General features: G+C 41.2%; 2 protein-coding genes across 2 annotated transcripts; both read left to right on the forward strand.

The window, feature by feature from the left end:
• The first annotated feature begins 1,533 nt into the window (after nt 1–1,533).
• Nucleotides 1,534–8,112, forward strand: LOC115363547 (interferon alpha-inducible protein 27-like protein 2B). Its single transcript, XM_030057814.1, has 4 exons — nt 1,534–1,867; nt 4,162–4,212; nt 6,675–6,836; nt 7,740–8,112. The coding sequence occupies exons 1-4, from the start codon at nt 1,609–1,611 to the stop codon at nt 7,958–7,960; spliced, it is 693 nt and encodes a 230-aa protein (XP_029913674.1). The 5' UTR covers nt 1,534–1,608; the 3' UTR covers nt 7,961–8,112.
• A 1,636-nt stretch (nt 8,113–9,748) lies between these two features.
• Nucleotides 9,749–16,639, forward strand: LOC115363554 (interferon alpha-inducible protein 27-like protein 2B). The gene is made up of 4 exons (XM_030057824.1): nt 9,749–10,111; nt 11,424–11,474; nt 14,343–14,504; nt 16,358–16,639. Exons 1-4 carry the CDS (start codon nt 9,853–9,855, stop codon nt 16,492–16,494), a joined length of 609 nt encoding a protein of 202 aa, XP_029913684.1. The 5' UTR covers nt 9,749–9,852; the 3' UTR covers nt 16,495–16,639.
• The last annotated feature ends 5,209 nt before the right edge of the window (nt 16,640–21,848 follow it).

Consider the following 21,848-nt stretch of genomic DNA (forward strand, 5'->3'; position numbering starts at 1 on the left):
TCTCAGAATTTGATTTTTTTTTTCTTGCAAATTTGTGACTTTATTATCTCAGAATTTTCTCAGGTTTTTTTCTCATGATTAATCTTGAAAATTCTGAACTTTTTCTTGGAATATTCCCTCTGTCCAACTTTTTTTCCCCTACAGTGGCCCTGACACACTGTTGTAGAAAAATTATTTAATCAAAATGTACATATATAAAAAAATCTAACCACAGCCTGGGAGGCCGTGCTGCCCTCAGCCAGTTAACACTGAGGGGAAAAAAACACCAAAAAACAGAAAGTGATGAGTGGCGAGAGGCTGCAGACAGCAGACTAACCCTAACTCTAACCATCACAATAAACCCTTTTCGTAACACAACCATCATGACAAAACCCTTTTCTTAACCCTAACCACCACAACAAACCCTTTTCTTAACTGTTAACCATCACAACAAACCCTTTTCTTAACTGTTAACCATCACAACAAACCCTTTTCTTTAAATGGACAGTAAGCAGCAATATATAATATATAATTATGGCCATGGGGCCATTAATACATAGAGAGTTACATCAACCCTGTCAAAATAAAAGCCTGGGAGTCAGGGGGTTACGTATTGTCTCACATTGCTTTACACTGTTTTCACTTTAAAATCAGTTTTTTTTGTTTTTTTGTTTTTTTTTGTTTTGTTTTTTTTTTAGACAGTAATAGACAGTAAAAGTAAAGTGTTGGTTAACTGCGGTTGGAAATAAAAAGTGATTTTAAAGCAGCGTGCTTCCATGTGTGCAGGGATGCATGAATATTTTTTTTTCCACTCCTGATAGAGAGTACACGACTGTGAGTATCGGCCGTTAACCAGAATAGTAGAATTTAAGTGTCTTTTAAAAAAAAAAATTACAGTTAGAATTAATAAATGCATCAATTTAAAGATATCTGTAAAGCAAAAGAATTGCATCGGATTAATGCTAGAGAAAGGATTTTGGAGCGCTGCCTGGGCCCTCAATCAAGCAAAGGACAAGCAGCTGCTCTTTGGAGAGATCAATGGGAAATATATTTAAGTCTGTCTCCTTTTTAAATAAACTTCCTGCGTTGGATATGGCCGGCAAACTTAAATAAATAAATAAATAAATAAAAAGCACACTGTTTCTGTTGAAAAAAATATTTAAAAGCCTGTAGGGTGCAAGTACATGCTAAATAATCAATAATGAATAATGTCCCTCAGAAAAGACTGCACACCAAGGAGCGCGCAGCATGAAACATCTCGCGTCTATACAAATTCATATGAAAAAGATAAACCTGGGTGCCCAGTAAAAGGAACCGGATGTGTAGATAAATTATAGAAAAGGCCACAACACACTGCAGGTATCACAGTGAAATGACCACAGACAAGAATGGAAACCGAAAGTACAGCGCTCCTACAGAAAGGAGGTGAAGTCGGCGTCTCTCCTCCTTTCTCCTTTATTACTGGGAAACCGAAACTAAAGAGACTGGAGACACGAGCAGCTACAGCGACTCCTGATTGGTCAGCTCGGACTGGATAAAGCCGCCGAAGCGCAAAGGGACGCGTACAGACGGGTGGTGTCAGGTGGACGGAGAGCAGCGATTGGACGACTATCCCAGCAGAACCGAGCCATGGAAGCAGCTCCTTGCGCTTTGCCTGTCTTCCTGGAGGAACCAGGGGATCCTCCGGTCCCCTGGAGCGACTGGATCTCCGAGTTCGAGCGGCACCTGAACGAAGAGTCGTGCCCGGAGGAGCAGAGGGCGGCCCGGCTGCTCGCCCACCTCGGCGAGGAGGGGCGGCGGATCCTCCGCAGCCTGCCGGGGCCGACCGACAGCTACACGGAGATGGTCGACGCCCTGACCGCTCACTACAACGCCAAACAGCAAAGAAGTGAGTCATGCTGCGGGGTGACACAGACACCAGCAGCTTGTGACTATCCTGTCATTATGGAGAGCTATGGGGAGGACAAAAAAATTATTATTGTGGCTGCAAATGAGTATGTTGCCGGAATATTGCAGACCGTGTAAATTCATAAGTTATCTCCAACTTGTTTTCTATTAATTAACCATTACCGTCAGGGGCGTAGAATAGGGTGTAGGGACGCCAGGGACACATCCCTACCAATATCCAGCCACTATACAGTTCCTACCAATATAAACACTGTCCGTCAGCGCTTATGGTACACAAAGGGTTAACAGTCGGTCTCTGCTAGAAGTCCCGCCTCTAACCTAATATCGCTCTTCGATTGGCTCTGCCGTTTCTTGCTCATGTGTGATTGGCCGTCCCCGCTGTCACTCCATGTGGTTGGAAAAAGCGGCTGAGGACGTGCACAGCGGATCAGCTGCAGTCCGTGTGTGTCTGCAAATGTCAGCTGTTCATGTTTGTTCTGCCTGAGTCACGTCAGCTGGACGGAGTTTAATATCAGTGGTGGCATTTACATTCACATTTGTGTCTGTGTATGTGTGTGTTTGGTAATAAGGGACAGCCAGGTTGGGTCCTAAAAAAAGAAAAGTGGACATAAGAAGTTCCTTTAGAAGTCAAAGTCGAAGTTACTCAAAGAAAATAGGCCCACTTTATTTATTATATTGCTGATATGGAGTTGATAATAATGGTGATAACACTAATAGCCATGCAGCTAAGCTACTGATGTTTTTCTTCACTGTTTATTTCGTCAGGTGGCAGTTAAAACAATAGTTCAGCTTCTTTGACATGAGAGCTTTTATCAGGCACATCAGCCTGTTGTCTCTAGGGAAGCAGGAATTATCCATTTTTACTAACCATGATTTAAAATGTTAATAAATTATATATATTATATATATATAATTATATATATATAAATCTTTTTTCTATACTCTGTTGTTATAATTGGCCTTATAGCTCAATGTCTTTTGTATTATCCAATGTATCATATGTATGTATGTATGTATGTATGTATATATATATGTATGTATATATTCTCTATCTTGTTAGTTCGGTCTGCTGCATTAAATACATGCCCAGTCAACATCCACACACTAGCATAACACATTCTAGAAACAAGGCGTGGATAGTGGTTGGCCTGTCCATGTCCGGGTAACTGGCCAATTATACTCACTTTTGTTTAAGTCCCACCTCTGTACGGGGCAGGCCCAGCCCAAGAAGATAAATGTGCATCATTTTCAAAGATCAGGGCTCATTCTGACAGAGATCCTGTGAGCTCTGTCAGAATGAGACCAGCGCTGCCTTACTTTATATGTGACCATAATAAATATTTCATCTGGAAATTGAAGATTTTCTCTGGTTTGTTCTTGGGCTTTCAATAAAATAAATCTGGTTTATGTATGATATTGTTAGATAGACAGATATACTTTATTGATCCCAACCAGGGAAATTCTCTTGTTGATGTACATGATGATGCACAATTGCACTAGAATGAAGACGAGAACTCTGTTAAATTGCCTGCTTGTCTTTCTTTAGTTGCCTTTAACTTACAACATTACAGCGTTATTAAATTCTTATAGTCAATACAGGTATTCAGATATGCAGTATAAACATTAATGTCAATCCCTGAATAGTTTTTTTTTTCTGATTATGATCATTTGCTTGTTTATTTGATCAGCTCTACATGACGTGAAATGGCAGTCACAAATGCAAAAAAACATCAACTTTCAGGGGCGCCGCCTTGGAGCGCTTTCATGTCCCCACCAATGTCAAAATCAAACCTACGCCCTTGATTTCGTTCCGGGGAAAGCGAGGCAAACGTCCAAGATTAACGTCCTTAAATTTACAAGAAAAAACTTGGATATTCTGAGATAAAAGTGGTAAATTGATGAGGGGAAAAAACTAAAAATTCGGAGGTTACATAGTCAATAATTTGTGATGGAAAAAACAGAAATTCTCTGAGATTGTAAGTCGTACATTTATGATTAAAAAAAAAAAAAAAAAAAAAAAACGTAAATCATTGCATCCTTTTTTTCTGAATCGGCCCGAGTCACAGCAATGTCTCTTCAGTCCAGATGCGGATGAGTAGATTGTGTCTCTGCGCTAAAATCACCTGGAAAAAAGTAAAAGATAAAGTCTGCTTTCTGAGTTTTGTCCCCGATAGCTGTGACTTCATAATCTCAGAATTTTTGAGTGTTTTTCTCATACATTTACAATTCACTTCATTTCTCTCTCTCTCTCTCTCTCTCTTTTCCTCCCAACAGAGAAGATGATAATTGCAGCAGCAACAGTGGGAGGAGCGCTGATTGGAGGAGGTGAGATAACAGCTCAGCACCATAAACGGCCACAAACACATCACTTTAAAACGCTTTAAAAAGTGCAGCTGATTTTTTTTTAAAGATTATTTTTTTGGCATTTCTGCTTTATTTGACAGTCACAGTAGAGATAGACAGGAAAGGCAGGGGAGAGAGAGGAGATGACGTGCAGCAAAGGACGTGAGGTTGTATTTGAACCCCGGTTGCTGCGATCGGGACTGAGCCCTGGTACATGGTGTGCGCACTTTACCGGGGAGCCACCGGGGAGCCCTGAAATGCAGCTGATTTTACCAAATATTGCTGCTTACTGTCTATTTAAAAAAAAAAAAAAACTGTAATCCCTGATTTTAAAATGAAAACAATGTACAGTAATGTGAGACAATATGTAACCCCCTGACACCCATGGCCCCAGGGTCAGGCTTTTATTTTGACAGGGTTGATGTAACTCTCTATGTATTAATTCTATAGAGTTACATGAACCCCCCCAACGGGTTTGGGTTTTTGGGTTCGTAGGTCCCGACTGCACCTTCTTGTGGGTCAGAAGCTGTTAGCATCTCTTCTCATCATCCATCTGTCTTAACCAATGAAACGTCAGCCTCAGCCACTCTGGTTAGCTTTTGTTAGCTACTTGGTTCCAGTTAAGAAAAGGGTTTGTTGTGATGGATAGGGTAAAGAAAAGGGTTTGTCGTGATGGTTACAGTTAAGAAAAGGGTTTGTTGTGATGGTTAGGGTTAAGAAAAGGGATTGTCGTGATGTTAGGGTTAAGAAAAGGGTTTATCGTGATGGTTAGCGTTAAGAAAAGGGATTGTCGTGATGTTAGGGTAAAGAAAAGGGTTTATCGTGATGGTTAGGGTAAAGAAAAGGGTTTGTTGTGATGGTTAGGGTAAAGAAAGGGGTTTGTTGTGATGGTTAGGGTTAAGAAAAGGGTTTGTCGTGATGGTTAGCGTTAAGAAAAGGGATTGTCGTGATGTTAGGGTTAAGAAAAGGGTTTATCGTGATGGTTAGGGTAAAGAAAAGGGTTTGTTGTGATGGTTACAGTTAAGAAAAGGGTTTGTTGTGATGGTTAGGGTAAAGAAAGGGGTTTGTTGTGGTGGTTACAGTTAAGAAAAGGGTTTGTCGTGATGGTTAGGGTAAAGAAAGGGGTTTGTTGTGGTGGTTACAGTTAAGAAAAGGGTTTGTCGTGATGGTAAGGGTGGGGTGATGGGGAGAAGTCATGGAACAGTTTTGGTATTTTGTTCATGAAAAGGTGCGGAGACCCGAAAGAGGCATCTTTGTCAGTTTTCCAGCCATCTCTGTCTGTTCACTCCGTCTCTAATCTCTATTCACGGCGTCTCTAATCTCTGTTCACTCCGTCTCTAATCTCTATTCACGGCGTCTCTAATCTCTGTTCACTCCGTCTTTAATCTCTGTTCACAGCGTCTCTAATCTCTGTTCACTCCGTCTCTAATCTCTGTTCACTCCGTCTCTAATCTGTCCACTCCGTCTTTAATGTCTGTTCACTCCATCTCTAATCTCTGTTCACGACATCTCTAATCTCTGTTCACTCTGTCTCTAATCTCTGTTCACTCCGTCTCTAATCTCTGTTCACGGCGTCTCTAATCTCTGTTCACGGCGTCTCTAATCTCTGTTCACTCCGTCTCTAATCTGTCCACTCCGTCTTTAATGTCTGTTCAGTCCGTCTCTAATCTCTGTTCACGGCGTCTCTAATCTCTGTTCACTCCGTCTTTAATGTCTATTCACTCCGTCTCTAATCTCTGTTCACTCTGTCTTTAATGTCTGTTCACTCCATCTCTAATCTCTGTTCACGACATCTCTAATCTCTGTTCACTCTGTCTCTAATCTCTGTTCACTCCGTCTCTAATCTCTGTTCACGGCGTCTCTAATCTCTGTTCACGACATCTCTAATCTCTGTTCACTCTGTCTCTAATCTCTGTTCACTCCGTCTCTAATCTCTGTTCACGGCGTCTCTAATCTCTGTTCACGGCGTCTCTAATCTCTGTTCACGGCGTCTCTAATCTCTGTTCACTCCGTCTCTAATCTGTCCACTCCGTCTTTAATGTCTGTTCAGTCCGTCTCTAATCTCTGTTCACGGCGTCTCTAATCTCTGTTCACTCCGTCTTTAATGTCTATTCACTCCGTCTCTAATCTCTGTTCACTCTGTCTTTAATGTCTGTTCACTCCATCTCTAATCTCTGTTCACGACATCTCTAATCTCTGTTCACTCTGTCTCTAATCTCTGTTCACTCCGTCTCTAATCTGTTCACTCCGTCTCGAAACTCTGTTCACTCCGTCTCTAATCTGTTCACTCCGTCTCTAATCTCTGTTCACTCCGTCTCTGATCTCTGTTCACTCCGTCTCTAATCTCTGTTCACTCCGTCTCTAATCTCTGTTCACTCCGTCTCTGATCTCTGTTCACTCCGTCTCTAATCTCTGTTCACTCCGTCTCTGATCTCTGTTCTCAGTCGGCGCCGTCGTGGCCGCTCCATTCGTCCTGGCCGGAATCGGATTCACCTCCACTGGGATTGCTGCCGGCTCATTTGCTGCCAGCATGATGTCATCAACAGCCATAGCCAATGGTGGAGGGGTGGCGGCGGGGAGCCTGGTGGCGATTCTCCAGTCTGCAGGTAGGAGGAGATGAAACACCTGGATCCAGTTTTTCCTCACTTACATCATCAGACACCAACAGACTTGTAAGAGTTTAATACAAATCTGCTCAGCAGGCAGGTGTGGTGTTTACGCCTGTTAGCGCCAAAGGGGGAAAAATGGAACTGGGGAAGCCGGGGTAATATTTCAAGAAAAAAAACTCAGATTTCTTAGATTAAAGTTGTAAATTTACAAGAAAAACGTTGTGGGTTGACTTTGCGAGGTTGGCTCAGCCACACTCTGCAGCCGCTGGCCGTGTCCCAGGCCTGCAGCTGATCCCCTCAGCAGATTCTACTCTGACATGGGATTCAGGAACAAGGAGATCCTGCTGATCTGAGCCCAGAATCAGCAGATTGTTTTCTTCTGAATCGGCCCAAGTCACAGCAACGTCTCTTCAGAGTCCAGATGCTGAGGAGGAGGTTGGGGTTCTGGACTCAAACCAGCAGGATTTCCTTCAGACTGAATCCCACAGGAGCAGAAAAATAAATTTTCAGTTTTTCCTAGATTGACAACTTTAATCTCAAATTTTGAAACAACAACCTGATACTGAGCAGAATCTGTTATCTCTGTTTCTGCTTCTTCTTCTCCTCTTCCTCCTTGTTTCCAGCTGTATCGCTGCTACACTTCAACCACGGATCCGTTTTCTGGATTTGATTTGTCTCATCTTCCCGCTCAGAGTGAACAAACGTCCTCACTTATCATAGAACAGCTGATTATTTTACGAATTATGCACGACTGATATTTTTTAATTTATTTTTTAAACGTATCTCATGTACCCCCTGCAGTACTCCAACATACCCCTAGGGGTACGTGTTCTCCCACTTGAGAATCACTGCTTTCTACGGTGGTTTTTAACGCCTGGTTCTTGGTGTCTCCCCCCTCAGGAGCGGTGGGTCTGTCGGCGGGGGCCTCGGCTGCCGTGGCGGGGGCCGGAGCCGCGGCCGGAGCTGCGGTGGCTGGAACTGCTGGAGCGCTGGGGGCCAAAGCCATCGATGGGGAAGACAAAGATGAAGACACAAAAGGAATGAAGAAAGAAGAGGAACAGGCCGTTTGTAGTCAGTGCCAGCAAACGATCCCCAAGGAACAGGGGCCAAAGAAAGGCTGATCAGAACAGACCAGCCACTGTCTGAGGCTGCACATAAAATAAATAAATGAAAATAATTCAAATCAAACATTTTGCTGCAACCTCTGCTTCGACACAACGCTTCAGCAATGCGTTAAGTGTGACAAGCATGAAATCTGAGCCTTCTTCAAAAAGATAAATATCTTACATGTTTATATCTAGATAACAATATGATGACAGTAAATCGTTCAGTCCTAGGTAGCATTCTGAACAGCTACCAAAGATCACAGAAACTAAAGTGCCATTTTCCCTCTTCATTTTAGTCTTCAGAAAAAAAGAAAAAATATATTTTTCTGATCTTTTGTGAACCCTCTTACTAAGAAAATACTTAATAAAAAGAAAAAAATACTAGTCTATGGGTATTTGGGAAATTAAAAGTTCTCAAATTTGCTCTTGATTGTTCTTTTTAATTTTAAAACAACAGCACCCCCAAAATCAATCAATCAGTAAAATGTTCGAGATGTTTCAGTCAGCTGAGCTCGTCTCATTTGTTGTAATTCCTTTTTGTGCCCACTGGGTGGCAGGCTCCCCTTTTTGTGCCACATTTTGAAGGAAACCTGTCCCAGGTGTTTGATGCTGCTGTGCTGGCGCGAGCCGCAAGTGTTTTGTTGTGTGTGTGTGCTGACTCACCTGTCTGCTCATCAGTTGATAATAAACTCATCACTGAGGAAATCATTTCAACGTTAAAACTTCAACCACTGACAGAGCTAGAGATTAAAGATTTGGATTTTATACTATATTATCATTTTATATGAGATTGTAATGTGTTATATTGTTTTAAGGTCTCTGTAATAAAGTTGGTTTTGCCAATATGACGTCACGGTGGCTTCACTTTTTTTTTTTTTTTTTTTACTAGAGATCAGTAGTGTCTGCACTTTTGCACACACACTGGCCCTATGTGTGTGTGTGTGTGTGTGTGTGTGTGTGTGTGTGTGTGTGTAGGCTACATATTGCTTTGTCTTCTGGTCCGCATCTCATCCACGGACCTTTATAAAAAAAAAAAAAAAAACTTTTTTTTTTTTCTGGCACTTTCCATCTGCCATCAGCCAGTCAAGAAATCAATCAATAGCCTACCTGTCAATCAGCCTCTGGAGGAGAGTGAAGCCTCTTCCTCCTCCGTCACATTTTAATGTAGGCCTAATGTAATATTTTGAGAAAAATTTCTGATATTAAAGTCGTAGCCTAAATTTACGAGTGGTCAAGGAACCAAGAACCAAATTCAACAAATTGAAATGATGACGTTCTTTGACCAAACATTTTCAAATTTCTCTCATAACAGTGATTTTTTTTTCCTTGTACATTTACCGCGTTAATCTAAGAGAATATCTGCGTTTTTTTTTTCTCTGAATATTAGCGCCTCCTCCTCCCCCGCCTCAGGAATATGTTTTCCTGTGATCTGCCATCGCACAGACTTGCAGCCTGCAGGGGCTCCTCACCTCCTCTGCAGCCAAAAAAAAAAAAAAAGTGACCTTTGGAGCAGAGCAGCACGATATGAAAAAGATAAACCTGGGTGCCCAGTAAAAGGAACCGGATGTGTAGATACATTATAGAAAAGCCCACAACACACGGCAGGTATCACAGTGAAATGACCACAGACAAGAATGGAAACCGAAAGTAAGGCGCTCCTACAGAAAGGAGGTGAAGTCGGCGTCTCTCCTCCTTTCTCCTTTATTACTGAGAAACCGAAACTCAAGAGACTGGGGACACGTGCTGCTACAGCGACTCCTGATTGGTCAGCTCGGACTGGATAAAGCCGCCGGAGCCACAGGGACGCGTACAGACAGGTGGTGTCAGGTGGACGGAGAGCCCCATTTGGACGACTATCCCAGCAGAACCGAGCAGCACCTGGACGACTATCCCAGCAGAACCGAGCCATGGGAGCAGCTCCTTCCGCTTCGTCTTTCTTCCTGGAGAAACCGGGGAAACCTCCGGTCCCCTGGAGCGACTGGATCTCCGAGTTCGAGAGGCGCCTGGACGAAGAGTCGTGCCCGGAGGAGCAGAGGGCGGCCCGGCTGCTCGCCCACCTCGGCGAGGAGGGGCGGCGGATCCTCCGCAGCCTGCCGGGGCCGACCGACAGCTACACGGAGATGGTCGGCGCCCTGACCGCTTACTATAACCGCAAAGAGCAAAGAAGTGAGTCATGCTGCGGGGTGAGAGGGTTTGTGTGTTGAGAGGCAGCAACTGTTTGAAAAACACCAACAAAGAAAGTCTTTGAGGAAAATACAGTTAAACCTCAGATTACAAATGTCCATGTTATTTTATACATCCATACAGATGTGGAATAAATTACACATAATTGTGAAACTCTACTCTAGAAGTTTTTATATATCTAGACTATAACCAGGTTCTAAATCAGGGGTCACCAATCATGTGCCATGGAGGGCCGAGAGGCTGCAGGTTTTCATTCCAACCAAGACCTCCACCAGGTGACTTCACTGATCACCTCACCTTGTATCAGAAAGGAGGAGCTAATCAGTGAAATCACCTGGTTCATACGTCATGCATCAGTACATTTTTGTCAGGTGACAGGTAGTAGAGATACAGACCAGTGTAGGCATGTGTTTGGCTCTTTCAGATAAGAGCAAGGCAATTGACACTAATCTGTTTGTATTTAGTTATTTAGTGTCAAACATTTATTATATTATATTTTATTTATGTTTATGTATGATATTGTTGATGTACAGGATGACGCACAGTTGCACTAGAATGAAGATGAGAACTCTGTTAAATTGCCTGCTTGTTTTTCTTTAGTTGCCTTTAACTTACAACATTACAGAATTATTAAATACTTGTAGTCAGTAAAAATATTCAGATATGCATTATAAACATTAATGTCGATCCCTGAATAGTTTTTTTTTTTTTTTTTTCCTGATTATGATTGTTTGCTTGATCATTTGATCAGCTCTACATGACGTGAAATGGCAGTCATGAATGCAAAAAACCCCCTTGAAGTGCTTTCATGTCCCCACAAATGTCCAAATCAAACCTACGCCCTTGATTACCGTCAAAAATTGCGTTCCGGGGAAAGCGAGGCAAACGTCCAAGATTAAAGTCGTTAAATTTACAAGAAAAAACTCGAATATTCTCATAAAAGTGGTAAATTGATGAGGGAAAAAAACTAAAAATTCTAAGATTACATAGTCAATAATTTGTGAGGGGAAAAACAGAAATCCTCTGAGATTGTAAAGCGTACATTTATGATAAAAAAATTGCAAATGTTCAAAAGTTTTCTTCTGAATTGGCCCGAGTCCCAGCAATGTCTCTTCAGTCCAGATGTGGGTGAGAGGATTGTGATTCTGCGCTAAAATTACCTGGAAAAAAGTAAAAGAAAAAGTATACTTTGAGTTTTTTTCCCCTGTAGCTGTGACTTCATAATCTCAGAATTTTTGAGTGTTTTTCTCATACATTTACAATTCACTTCATTTCTCTCTTTTCCTTCCAACAGAGAAGATAATAATTGCAGCAGCAACAGTGGGAGGAGCGCTGGTTGGAGGAGGTGAGATAACTGCTCAGCACCCTAAACAGCCACAAACTTCATCACATCACTTTAAAGCACTTTACTGATTTTGCCAAATTTTGCTGCTTACTGTCTATTACAGTTTTTCTCGATTGCTAAGACACATTTCTCGAAAGTTGCTCTCCTTTTCTCCAAACTGTGAACACAAAACCCAATTTTCAAGCTCCATTCACAAAACCTCAGACTCCTCTTGCAAAACCAAACTTTCACCTCAAAACAGTTTAATCTGTGCTCTAAACTGAACTGTGTTGTCAAATTGTGCCCCGAGTCCATCAAAATTAAAAACACTACTGAGCAGTCACTAAACACTACATAGAAAAATAGAAAACACAATGCTCAGGACATGAAGCTGTAGAAATAAATGTTTATTGTTCACTGTAGGCTAAATGCATGTTGCAAAACAAAAAACCTGTGCATTTAGCACTTGTACACACAGTTAAAAAAAAAAAAAAAAAACAAATCTTTACACGTAGCACTTGCAGTACAAAAACAAACAGAAATCTTGTGCATTTAGCACTTGTATACAGTAAGCCTACGTAAAAATAAAGTACAAAAATATACAAATGAGAAGTGCATTACTCAGCCACAGCATCATTTCTCCGTACTGGGTCCACCTCCTCCACCTCCTCTCACTCAAACTCCTCCTCTCAGATTTCTATCCATTGTAGGGCCTCACACAGCAGTGCTCTCTGAACTGGCTTCTATATGTTCCCTCACATCATGAGCCACAAGTGTGATCAGTTTTGAGTTGTTGTGTTCAACCAGTGGCACCAGTGCTTTACTTGTGTTTGACTTTTGCCACCTGTGCTCACCATGATGCAACACAGGTGCATCACAATGAAAATGTGTTGGTAAGTTGTGTCTAAACAGGTGAAACGTGCTTATGGTTTTGCCAAAAGAGTGACTGATTCAGTCAGTGGGTTCAGGCAATGGAGCATTTGGTTCAGACAATAGGGTTTAGTGTTTTAATAATTGAGAAAAACTGTAAAACAAACAAACAAAAAACCACAGCATTAGTTTTCTTTTCCAAATGTGTTCACACCTTTTCCATTGGATTCACACATTTTTCACCTCTCACATGTGTCATTTCCATGGCGCTGACTGAAGGAATCTACTTATTTGGGCATAAGTTGAGTTGTTTGAGGGAAATATTGGCTTTTGCTATTGATTTACAATATGTAAATTGTCCAAAATATGACTGCAATACACAGGAGAAAGTGAGGTCAAACCTGCTCAGACTGAAAAGGGTGTGTTGCATTTTGGTGTTGAGTATCAAGTGAGTGAGTGGCTGGATTAACTCGGTTGACTGCAAGTTGTGACAAAATGTGCTTTTGCTGCACGTTTGAAATGTTTTGCCATATTAAACACAAAGTGTTATTTTGGGAAGAGCACCTCTCATTAGGCCTGTGTATTTACTGTTTTGATACCATCTGAGGTGACAGAGAAGGTAAAGCCATTTGAAAAAAAACTGTAAGAAAAGGGTTTGTGGTGATGGTTAGGGTTAAGAAAAGGGTTTGTGGTGATGGTTAGGGTTAAGAAAAGGGTTTGTGGTGATGGCTACGGTAAAGAAAGGGGTTTGTTGTGATGGTTAGGGTTAAGAAAAGGGTTTGTGGTGATGGTTAATAGTTAAGAAAAGGGTTTGTGGTGATGGTTAACAGTTAAGAAAAGGGTTTGTGGTGATGGTTAGGGTTAAGAAAAGGGTTTATCGTGATGGTTAATAGTTAAGAAAAGGGTTTGTGGTGATGGTTAACAGTTAAGAAAAGGGTTTGTGGTGATGGTTAGGGTTAAGAAAAGGGTTTATCGTGATGGTTAGGGTTAAGAAAAGGGTTTGTGGTGATGGTTAACAGTTAAGAAAAGGGTTTGTGGTGATGGTTAATAGTTAAGAAAAGGGTTTGTGGTGATGGTTAACAGTTAAGAAAAGGGTTTGTGGTGATGGCTACAGTAAAGAAAAGGGTTTGTTGTGATGGTTAACAGTTAAGAAAAGGGTTTGTGGTGATGGTTAACAGTTAAGAAAAGGGTTTGTGGTGATGGTTAATAGTTAAGAAAAGGGTTTGTGGTGATGGTTAACAGTTAAGAAAAGGGTTTGTGGTGATGGTTAATAGTTAAGAAAAGGGTTTGTTGTGATGGTTAACAGTTAAGAAAAGGGTTTGTGGTGATGGCTACGGTAAAGAAAAGGGTTTGTTGTGATGGTTAACAGTTAAGAAAAGAAAAGGGTTTGTGGTGATGGTTAGGGTTAAGAAAAGAAAAGGGTTTGTGGTGACGGTTAGGGTTAAGAAAAGAGTTTGTCGTGACGGTTAGGGTTAAGAAAAGGGTTTGTCGTGATGTTAAGAAAAGGGTTTGTGGTGATGGTTACAGTTAAGAAAAGGGTTTGTCGTCACGGTTAGGGTTAAGAAAAGGGTTTGTCGTGATAAGAAAAGGGTTTGTCGTGATGGTTAGGGTTAAGAAAAGGGTTTGTCGTCACGGTTAGGGTTAAGAAAAGGGTTTGTCGTGATGTTAAGAAAAGGGTTTGTCGTCACGGTTAGGGTTAAGAAAAGGGTTTGTCGTGATGTTAAGAAAAGGGTTTGTCGTGATGGTTAGGGTGGGGTCATGGGGAGAAGTCGTGGAAGAGTTTTGGTATTTCGTTCATGAAAAGGTGCGGGAACCCTAAAGAAGCCACTTCGTCAGGTTACCAGCCGTGTCTAATCTCTGTTCACGCCGTCTCTAATCTCTATTCACGCCGTCTCTAATCTGTTTACTCCGTCTCTAATCTCTGTTCACTCCGTCTCTAATATCTGTTCACTCTGTCTCTAATCTCTGTACACTCCGTCTCTAATCTCTGTTCACTCGGTCTCTGATCTCTGTTCTCAGTCGGCGCCGTCGTGGCCGCTCCGTTCGTCCTGGCCGGAATCGGATTCACCACCGCTGGGATTGCTGCCGGCTCACTTGCTGCCAGCATGATGTCATCAGCAGCCATAGCCAGTGGTGGAGGGGTGGCGGCGGGGAGCCTGGTGGCGATTCTCCAGTCTGCAGGTAGGTAAACGTAAACGCCCAGAATCAGCAGATTGTTTTCTTCTGAATCGGCCCAAGTCACAGCAACGTCTCTTCGACGAGTCCAGATGCTGAGGAGGAGGTTGGGATTCTGGACTCAAACCAGCAGGATTTCCTTCTGACTGGATCCCACAGGAGGAGAAAGACTAGATTTCCCTCAAAATTTTGAGTTTAATCTTGAAAATCTTCCACCAGAATATGTCTACTATGTTCTACTTAAATGCCCTACTTTCATGATATAATATCACTGTAGCGTGAACTTTTACATTTTACATAAATTTCACCCAAAAGCCAAATATCCCTAACTTTTTGTGAGTAGTGTGTATATATATATACACTATATTACCAAAAGTATTCGCTCACCCATTCAAATGATCAGAATCAGGTGTCCTAATCACTTGGCCTGGCCACAGGTGTATAAAATCAAGCACTCAGGCATGCAGACTGTGAAACAAGACATTTGTGAAAGAATGGGCCGCTCTCAGGAGCTCAGTGAATTCCAGCGTGGAACTGTCATAGGATGCCACCTGTGCAACAAATCCAGTCGTGAAATTTCCTCGCTCCTAAATATTCCACAGTCAACTGTCAGCTCTATTATAACAAAATGGAAGCATTTGGGAACAACAGCAACTCAGCCACGAAGTGGTAGGCCACGTAAAGTGACGGAGAGGGGTCAGCGGATGCTGAAGCGCATAGTGCAAAGAGGTCGCCGACTTTCTGCACTGTCAATTGCTACAGAGCTACAAACTTCATGTGACCTTCAGATTAGCCCAAGTACAGTACGCAGAGAGCTTCATGGAATGGGTTTCCATGGCCGAGCAGCTGCAGCCAAGCCACACATCACCAAGTGCAATGCAAAGCGTCGGATGCAATGGTGTAAAGCACGCCGCCACTGGCCTCTAGAGCTGTGGAGACGCGTTCTCTGGAGTGATGAATCACGCTTTTCCATCTGGCAATCTGATGGACGAGTCTGGGTTTGGAGGTTGCCAGGAGAACGGTACATTTCAGACTGCATTGTGCCGACTGTGAAATTTGGTGGAGGAGGAATTATGGTGTGGGGTTGTTTTTCAGGAGCTGGGCTTGGCCCCTTAGTTCCAGTGAAAGGAACTTTGAATGCTTCAGGATACCAAAACATTTTGGACAATTCCATGCTCCCAACCTTGTGGGAACAGTTTGGAGCGGGCCCCTTCCTCTTCCAACATGACTGTGCACCAGTGCACAAAGCAAGGTCCATAAAGACATGGATGACAGAGTCTGGTGTGGATGAACTTGACTGGCCTGCACAGAGTCCTGACCTGAACCCGATAGAACACCTTTGGGATGAATTAGAGCGGAGACTGAGAGCCAGGCCTTCTCGACCAACATCAGTGTGTGACCTCACCAATGCGCTTTTGGAAGAATGGTCAAAAATTCCTATAAACACTCTCCTCAACCTTGTGGACAGTCTTCCCAGAAGAGTTGAAGCTGTAATAGCTGCAAAAGGTGGACCGACATCATATTGAACTCTATGGGTTAGGAATGGGATGGCACTTCAGTTCATAGTATGAGTAAAGGCAGGTGAGCGAATACTTTTGGTAATATAGTGTGTGTGTGTGTGTGTGTGTGTGTGTGTGTATGTATATGTGTATATATAAATATATATAATTTTTGAAATGTATCTCATGATATGTATGTATCATGAATGTATCTGATATTTTTTTATTATTTTTTTTAAATGTCTCATGTACCCCCTGCAGTACTCCAACATACCCCTAGGGGTACGTGTTCTCCCACTTGAGAATCACTGCTTTCTACGGTGGTTTTTAACGCCTGGTTCTTGGTGTCTCTCCCCTCAGGAGCGGTGGGTCTGTCGGCGGCAGCCTCGGCTGCCGTGGCGGGGGCCGGAGCTGCGGCCGGAGCTGCGGCGGCGGGAACTGCTGGAGCGCTGGGGGCCAAAGCCATCGATGGGGAAGACAAAGATAAAGACATATGAGGAAAGAAGAAATAAGAGGAACAGGCCATTTGTAGTCAGTGCCAGCAAACGATCCCCAAGGAACAGGGGCCAAAGAAAGGCTGATCAGAACAGACCAGCCACTGAGGCTGCACATAAAATAAATAAATGAAAATAATTCAAATCAAACATTTTGCTGCAGCCTCTGCTTCGACACAACACCTCAGCAACGCGTTAAGTGTGACAAGAATGAAAACAGCCATCTTCAAAAAAATAAAATATCTTACATGTTTATATCTAGATAACAATATGATGACAGTATATTGTTCAGCCCTAGGTAGCATTTCCATAAGGCATAGCCATTTCCCTCTTCATTTTAGTCTTAAGAAAAAAAGAAAAAAAATATATTTTTCTTATCTTTTCTTTACCCTCTTACTAAGAAAATACTTAATAAAAGAAAAACACTAGTCTACCGCTATTTGGGAAATTAAAAGTTCTCAAATTTGCTCGATTGTTCTTAACTTTAAAACAACAGCAACTCAAAAAACAATCAATCCAATCCAATCCAATCCACTTTATTTATATGGCACGATTTTAAGAAACACAAGGTTTTCCAAAGTGCTGCACAACAAGATAAAACAACTAGATAACACAACAGAAGCAGAATAAAAAAGGTGAAGTACACAATATGATAAAACATAAGATAAAATAAAATATTTTAAATAAACTAAAATCATTTAAATAAAGTAAAGTGATTTAAAATGCACTGTCCGCACAAGATGGAAAAAAAAAACAAGCACACAAAATCATAATCGCAATCAATAAAATGTCCGAGATGGTTCAGTCAGCTGAGCTAGTCTCATTTGTTGTAATTCCTTTTTTTGCCCACTGGGTGGCAGGCTCACCTTTTTGTGCCACGTTTAGAAGGAAACCTATCCCAGGTGTTTATTTTTTTTTGTGTGGTTTTTTTTTTTTTTTTTAATTTCGGTCAATTTAAAAAAAAAAAAAAAAAAAAAAAATACATAGTTTGCAGTCTAGTCCACTAATTATAGTGGTACCGAAAAGGTATAGGCTGAAGCCAAAGCTTATTTTGCCTACCCTTTTTACAAGGAAACTATGGTATTTAAAAACAGAAACAATGTCGCAGTTTTAAAACACTGTATACATATACTGAAAACAAATTGAGGGAAAAAGTTTGTGCATAATAGTAATAATTTTAAATAAATCAACATTGGATTAACAAAACAAAATTAACAAAAAGGAAGGATTAACAAAAGGAAGGGAGTCAGGTTTTGCACAATGCAACATTCACATGCCGCACCCTACTACATGGCCTATCAACCAGAGCATGGCTTCACTCCCAGGGACATCAACCACAGTGCCTCACCACAATCTGTGGCTAGTAGGCCACAGATGGACTGGACGGGTACATACCCAATCATAATCATAAACCACCTGCACACAAGTACACATAAACACACATCACATATGCATATACTCCCACACCCACCCATACATATATATTCGTAAACGTAATCATAATGTTTTATATTTATTTAATAGCTTATTTTTGTACATCTTTTTAAATTTTGTGATAGTTGTACACATTTTTAAGTCTTGGTCTAGTTTATTCCATAAACCAACCCCTTTAACCGATAGACACCTGCGTGTCTTGATGCTGCTGTGCTGGCGCGAGCTGCAGGTGTTTTGTTGTGTGTGTGCTGACTCACCTGTCCGCTCATCAGTTAATAATAAACTCTTCGCTGACAGACTCGATCATAAACAGGAAATCCTTCCAACGTTAAAACTTCAACCACTGACATAGCTAGAGATTAAAGATTTGGATTTTATACTATATTATATCGTTTTATATGAGATTGTAATGTGTTGTATTGTTTTAAGGTCTCTGTAATAAAAAAACGGTGGCTTCATTTTTATTTATTTATTTATTTTTTTTTATACTAGAGATCAGTAGTGTCTGCACTTTTGCACACACACTGTCTGACTTCCATTATTGTGAAACAGTGTGTGTGTGTGTGTGTGTGTGTAGGCTACATATTGCTTTGTCTTCTGGTCCGCATCTCATCCACGGACCTTTATAAAAAAAAAAAAAAAAAAAAAAAAAAAAAAAACTTTTTTTTTTTCTGGCACTTTCCATCTGTCATCAGCCAGTCAAGAAATCAATCAATACCTGTCAATCAGCCTCTGGAGGAGAGTGAAGCCACTTCCTCCTCCGTCACATTTTAATGTAATGTAATATTTTGAGAAAAAATTCTGATATTAAAGTCGTAAATTTACGAGTGGTCAAGGAACCAAGAACCAAATTCAACAAATTGAAACGATGACGTTCTTTGACCAAACATTTTCAAATTTCTCTCATGTGATTTTTTTCTTGTACATTTACCGCGTTAATCTAAGAGAATATCTGCATTTTTTTCTCTGAATATTAGCGCCTCCTCCTCCCCCGCCTCAGGAATATGTTTTCCTGTGATCTGCCATCGCACAGACTTACAGCCTGCAGGGGTTCCACACCTCCTCTGCTGCCATTACAGTCCTGCAATTAAAAAAAAAAAAAAAGAAAAAAAAGTGACCTTTGGAGCAGAGCCGCACCTGTCGGACGGAGCTGGACTCCTACAGGACGGAGGACACCGACTCCGCGACACCTTCATCAGGTTTGAGCAAAATTATTATGGTAAGACCTGACCTCCTGACCTGCTGACCTCAGGAGCTCAGGAGGTCAGGAGCTCCGTCCCTCCGGTCGCCTGCAGGTCCGCCGGCTGCTTTCGAGCGACACGGAAACCAACATGGCTGTCAGCTCCTGCCGCTTGGAGAAAAAAAAAAAACTTCATCAAGTCCCTGCCTGTTCGACAGGAAGTAGTGGAGAGGAAAATAACTCTGGAGCCTGAAGGTGGGCGGTAATATTCGGAAAAAAACACGGAATTTCTGAGATTAAAGTGATAATTTACAAAAAATAAATTAATTAATGAATTTTAAAAAAAAAAACAGCAAAAAAAAAAAAACAAAAACAAAAAAAACCCTCTAATATTCTGAGAATAATGTGGCAAATTCACGAGAAAAAAACTCACAAATTTATGAGAAGAAAAAACAAATAATTCTGCGATTATGAAGTCACGAAATTGCGAGAAAAAAGCTCAAACATTCTGAGATTAAAAAATGTCAAATTTAAAAGAAAAAACTCGGAAAAATAATTAGTTTTCTTTTCTTTTTTTCTTTTTCTTTATCTTTTTTTTTTTTTTTTTTTTTTTTGTCCATAGCAGGGGGGCGCTGTCCGTGCTGGAAACCTCCGACCTGGAATCAGATTTTACAAACTAAACAAAAAACGTCAGCGTGTCAGACATGACACAACTGGCGGAGGCGGATCCCTTTCCATGTTAAATACTGTTTGATTTAATCCAATTATATAATCAATATATATTCTATATATACTCATTAGTTGAATTATTTTTGGAAATTATATTATAAGCGATGCTGTTCCAAATATACATATTCTATAAATATTTTGCAGCTATATTAAATCATACGCAGGCTACAGGAAAGCTGAAAAGTCCATAGATATTCTATAGATATCTATTTTAGTAGATATATATATTTAAGCATAGATTTTTTTGTCTTTTTTCTGATTTTTTTTTTTTTTTTTTTTTTTTTAATCTATCTATCAGGCCTCCACTTTACAGTCTACAACAGTTAGCTCCTTCATTAATGGCCAGTTGAATGAGCACATCATTTACATATCATCTGTTCCAATCCATTCCAAGCTTGGCTCTTTTAGGAGGACTTCCTACTTCCTGCTGTCTTTCGCTTAATCTTGTGGCAGCAGCGTCTCTCAGTCATGAATACATGACAATATTTTTCATCAAACCATCACTTCACACTTCACCGTGCTCTAAAGTGTTTAGAGACACACATTTATTTTATTTTACTGGCGAGTTTTACGTGATCAGATATTTGGGACATTTGGGACATTTGTGCAGCTCCATTGAGTGGACACACAGTGAGACCAAAGCCTGCAGGGCCACAAAGCTGAGCATGTGGCCGTCAGTGGGGCTAAAAGCTATAAACTGATCAGTCCATTTGATTCCAGATATTGATCAGTAACTGGACTGTTCCTGTCAATATTGCAGGAAGACAGAATTGTGCGCTGAGCTGAAATCCATGGCTGTAAAATGATGTCAGTTTCAGGTAGGTAGCCTACTGCAAGGGGGTACATGAGATTTTTTAATGTTCATTTACATAATGGCCTCGACGTCGCCCCCTGCAGGCGGGAACACAGACTCTTGAAAGCACACTTCCCCATGTGTGAATGTCTTGCATGAAACCTGACACGTCTGAGGTCTCCGGTGTTTTCTGGCCACAGGTCTGATGCCAGCCCGCTGTTTCTCCACCGTGAAGTGAACAGATGAACGAAGAGCTCGGCCGGCACTGACCGAGGAGGAAAAACAACAACGCCTGCCGGACTGTGTTCCTCTGCAGATGGAGGAGGAAGGTCCCTTTCACCAGTTCACCAGGTAAGGATATGTTTCTTATACATTTCTGTGCGACAAAATTGTGACTTTGGGGCCAAAACGAAAATGTTCTAGAAAATAGTTTCCTGTGTGTTGTTATTGCTGGCTGAGTGAAGCAGCAGCCTGACACAAGACTGATGAAACAGATTTCGTTAGTCAAATGTGAGGAAATCTCAGAACTGGTGTGACAGCGAGGATACATGTGAAGCGAAGTGTAAAACAAATCAACATGTTCCCCATGCAGCTCAGGGGCAGAAGTCGCCTACTTCCTACCCTGCCAGTGGGGTGAGATAATCCCACTTGTTGTTTGGTATAAAAAGGGATAAATGTGTTGACACAAGGCAGAATCAGGCAGATCAGACACTAAAGGATCAAGAAAATGAGCCTTGACTCAGGAAAATTCTGGAAACAAGCTGATGAGAGTTGGAGAGTTTTTTTTTTTTTTTTAACTGTGTTTTAGATTTGAGCTCTGAAGATGACTGCATGTCTATAATATTTATGTAATATTTATTTATTTATTTGAAATTGAATGTCATCCGGAAGAAGAAATCCCGCTACGATGCGTTGAATAAATTCCAACAAAATTCCAACACCAAGAGCGTCCGATGAAAAATATCAGCAGTGATGAAACTTAAAAGGAAAAGACTGTTGTGAGTAAAAATGTCTTTTCCTTTTCAGATGAAGCAAAGCTTTAATATTATGTTGAAATTATGTTATGTTGAAAAATGCTGCAATGGTGACTTTTAGTTCCCTATGTCTGACGTCCATTATTGTGAAACAGTGTGTGTGTGTGTGTGTGTGTGTGTGTGTGTGTGTGTGTGTGTGATGGGCCTGTGCTTCTCAAATGTTTTTTCAATAGTGCTTCCCCTTGAA

The sequence above is a fragment of the Myripristis murdjan genome, chromosome 8 (assembly GCF_902150065.1).
Source record: "Myripristis murdjan chromosome 8, fMyrMur1.1, whole genome shotgun sequence".
Taxonomy (NCBI): domain Eukaryota; kingdom Metazoa; phylum Chordata; class Actinopteri; order Holocentriformes; family Holocentridae; genus Myripristis; species Myripristis murdjan.

Bases quoted from the DNA above. Each gene is read 5' to 3' on its own strand.
- LOC115363547 (XM_030057814.1), top strand. From the start codon at position 1,609: ATGGAAGCAGCTCCTTGCGCTTTGCCTGTCTTCCTGGAGGAACCAGGG. The intron at 1,868-4,161 runs GTGAGTCATGCT...TCCTCCCAACAG, and splicing joins CAACGCCAAACAGCAAAGAA to AGAAGATGATAATTGCAGCA. The intron at 4,213-6,674 runs GTGAGATAACAG...CTCTGTTCTCAG, and splicing joins AGGAGCGCTGATTGGAGGAG to TCGGCGCCGTCGTGGCCGCT.
- LOC115363554 (XM_030057824.1), top strand. From the start codon at position 9,853: ATGGGAGCAGCTCCTTCCGCTTCGTCTTTCTTCCTGGAGAAACCGGGG. The intron at 10,112-11,423 runs GTGAGTCATGCT...TCCTTCCAACAG, and splicing joins TAACCGCAAAGAGCAAAGAA to AGAAGATAATAATTGCAGCA. The intron at 11,475-14,342 runs GTGAGATAACTG...CTCTGTTCTCAG, and splicing joins AGGAGCGCTGGTTGGAGGAG to TCGGCGCCGTCGTGGCCGCT.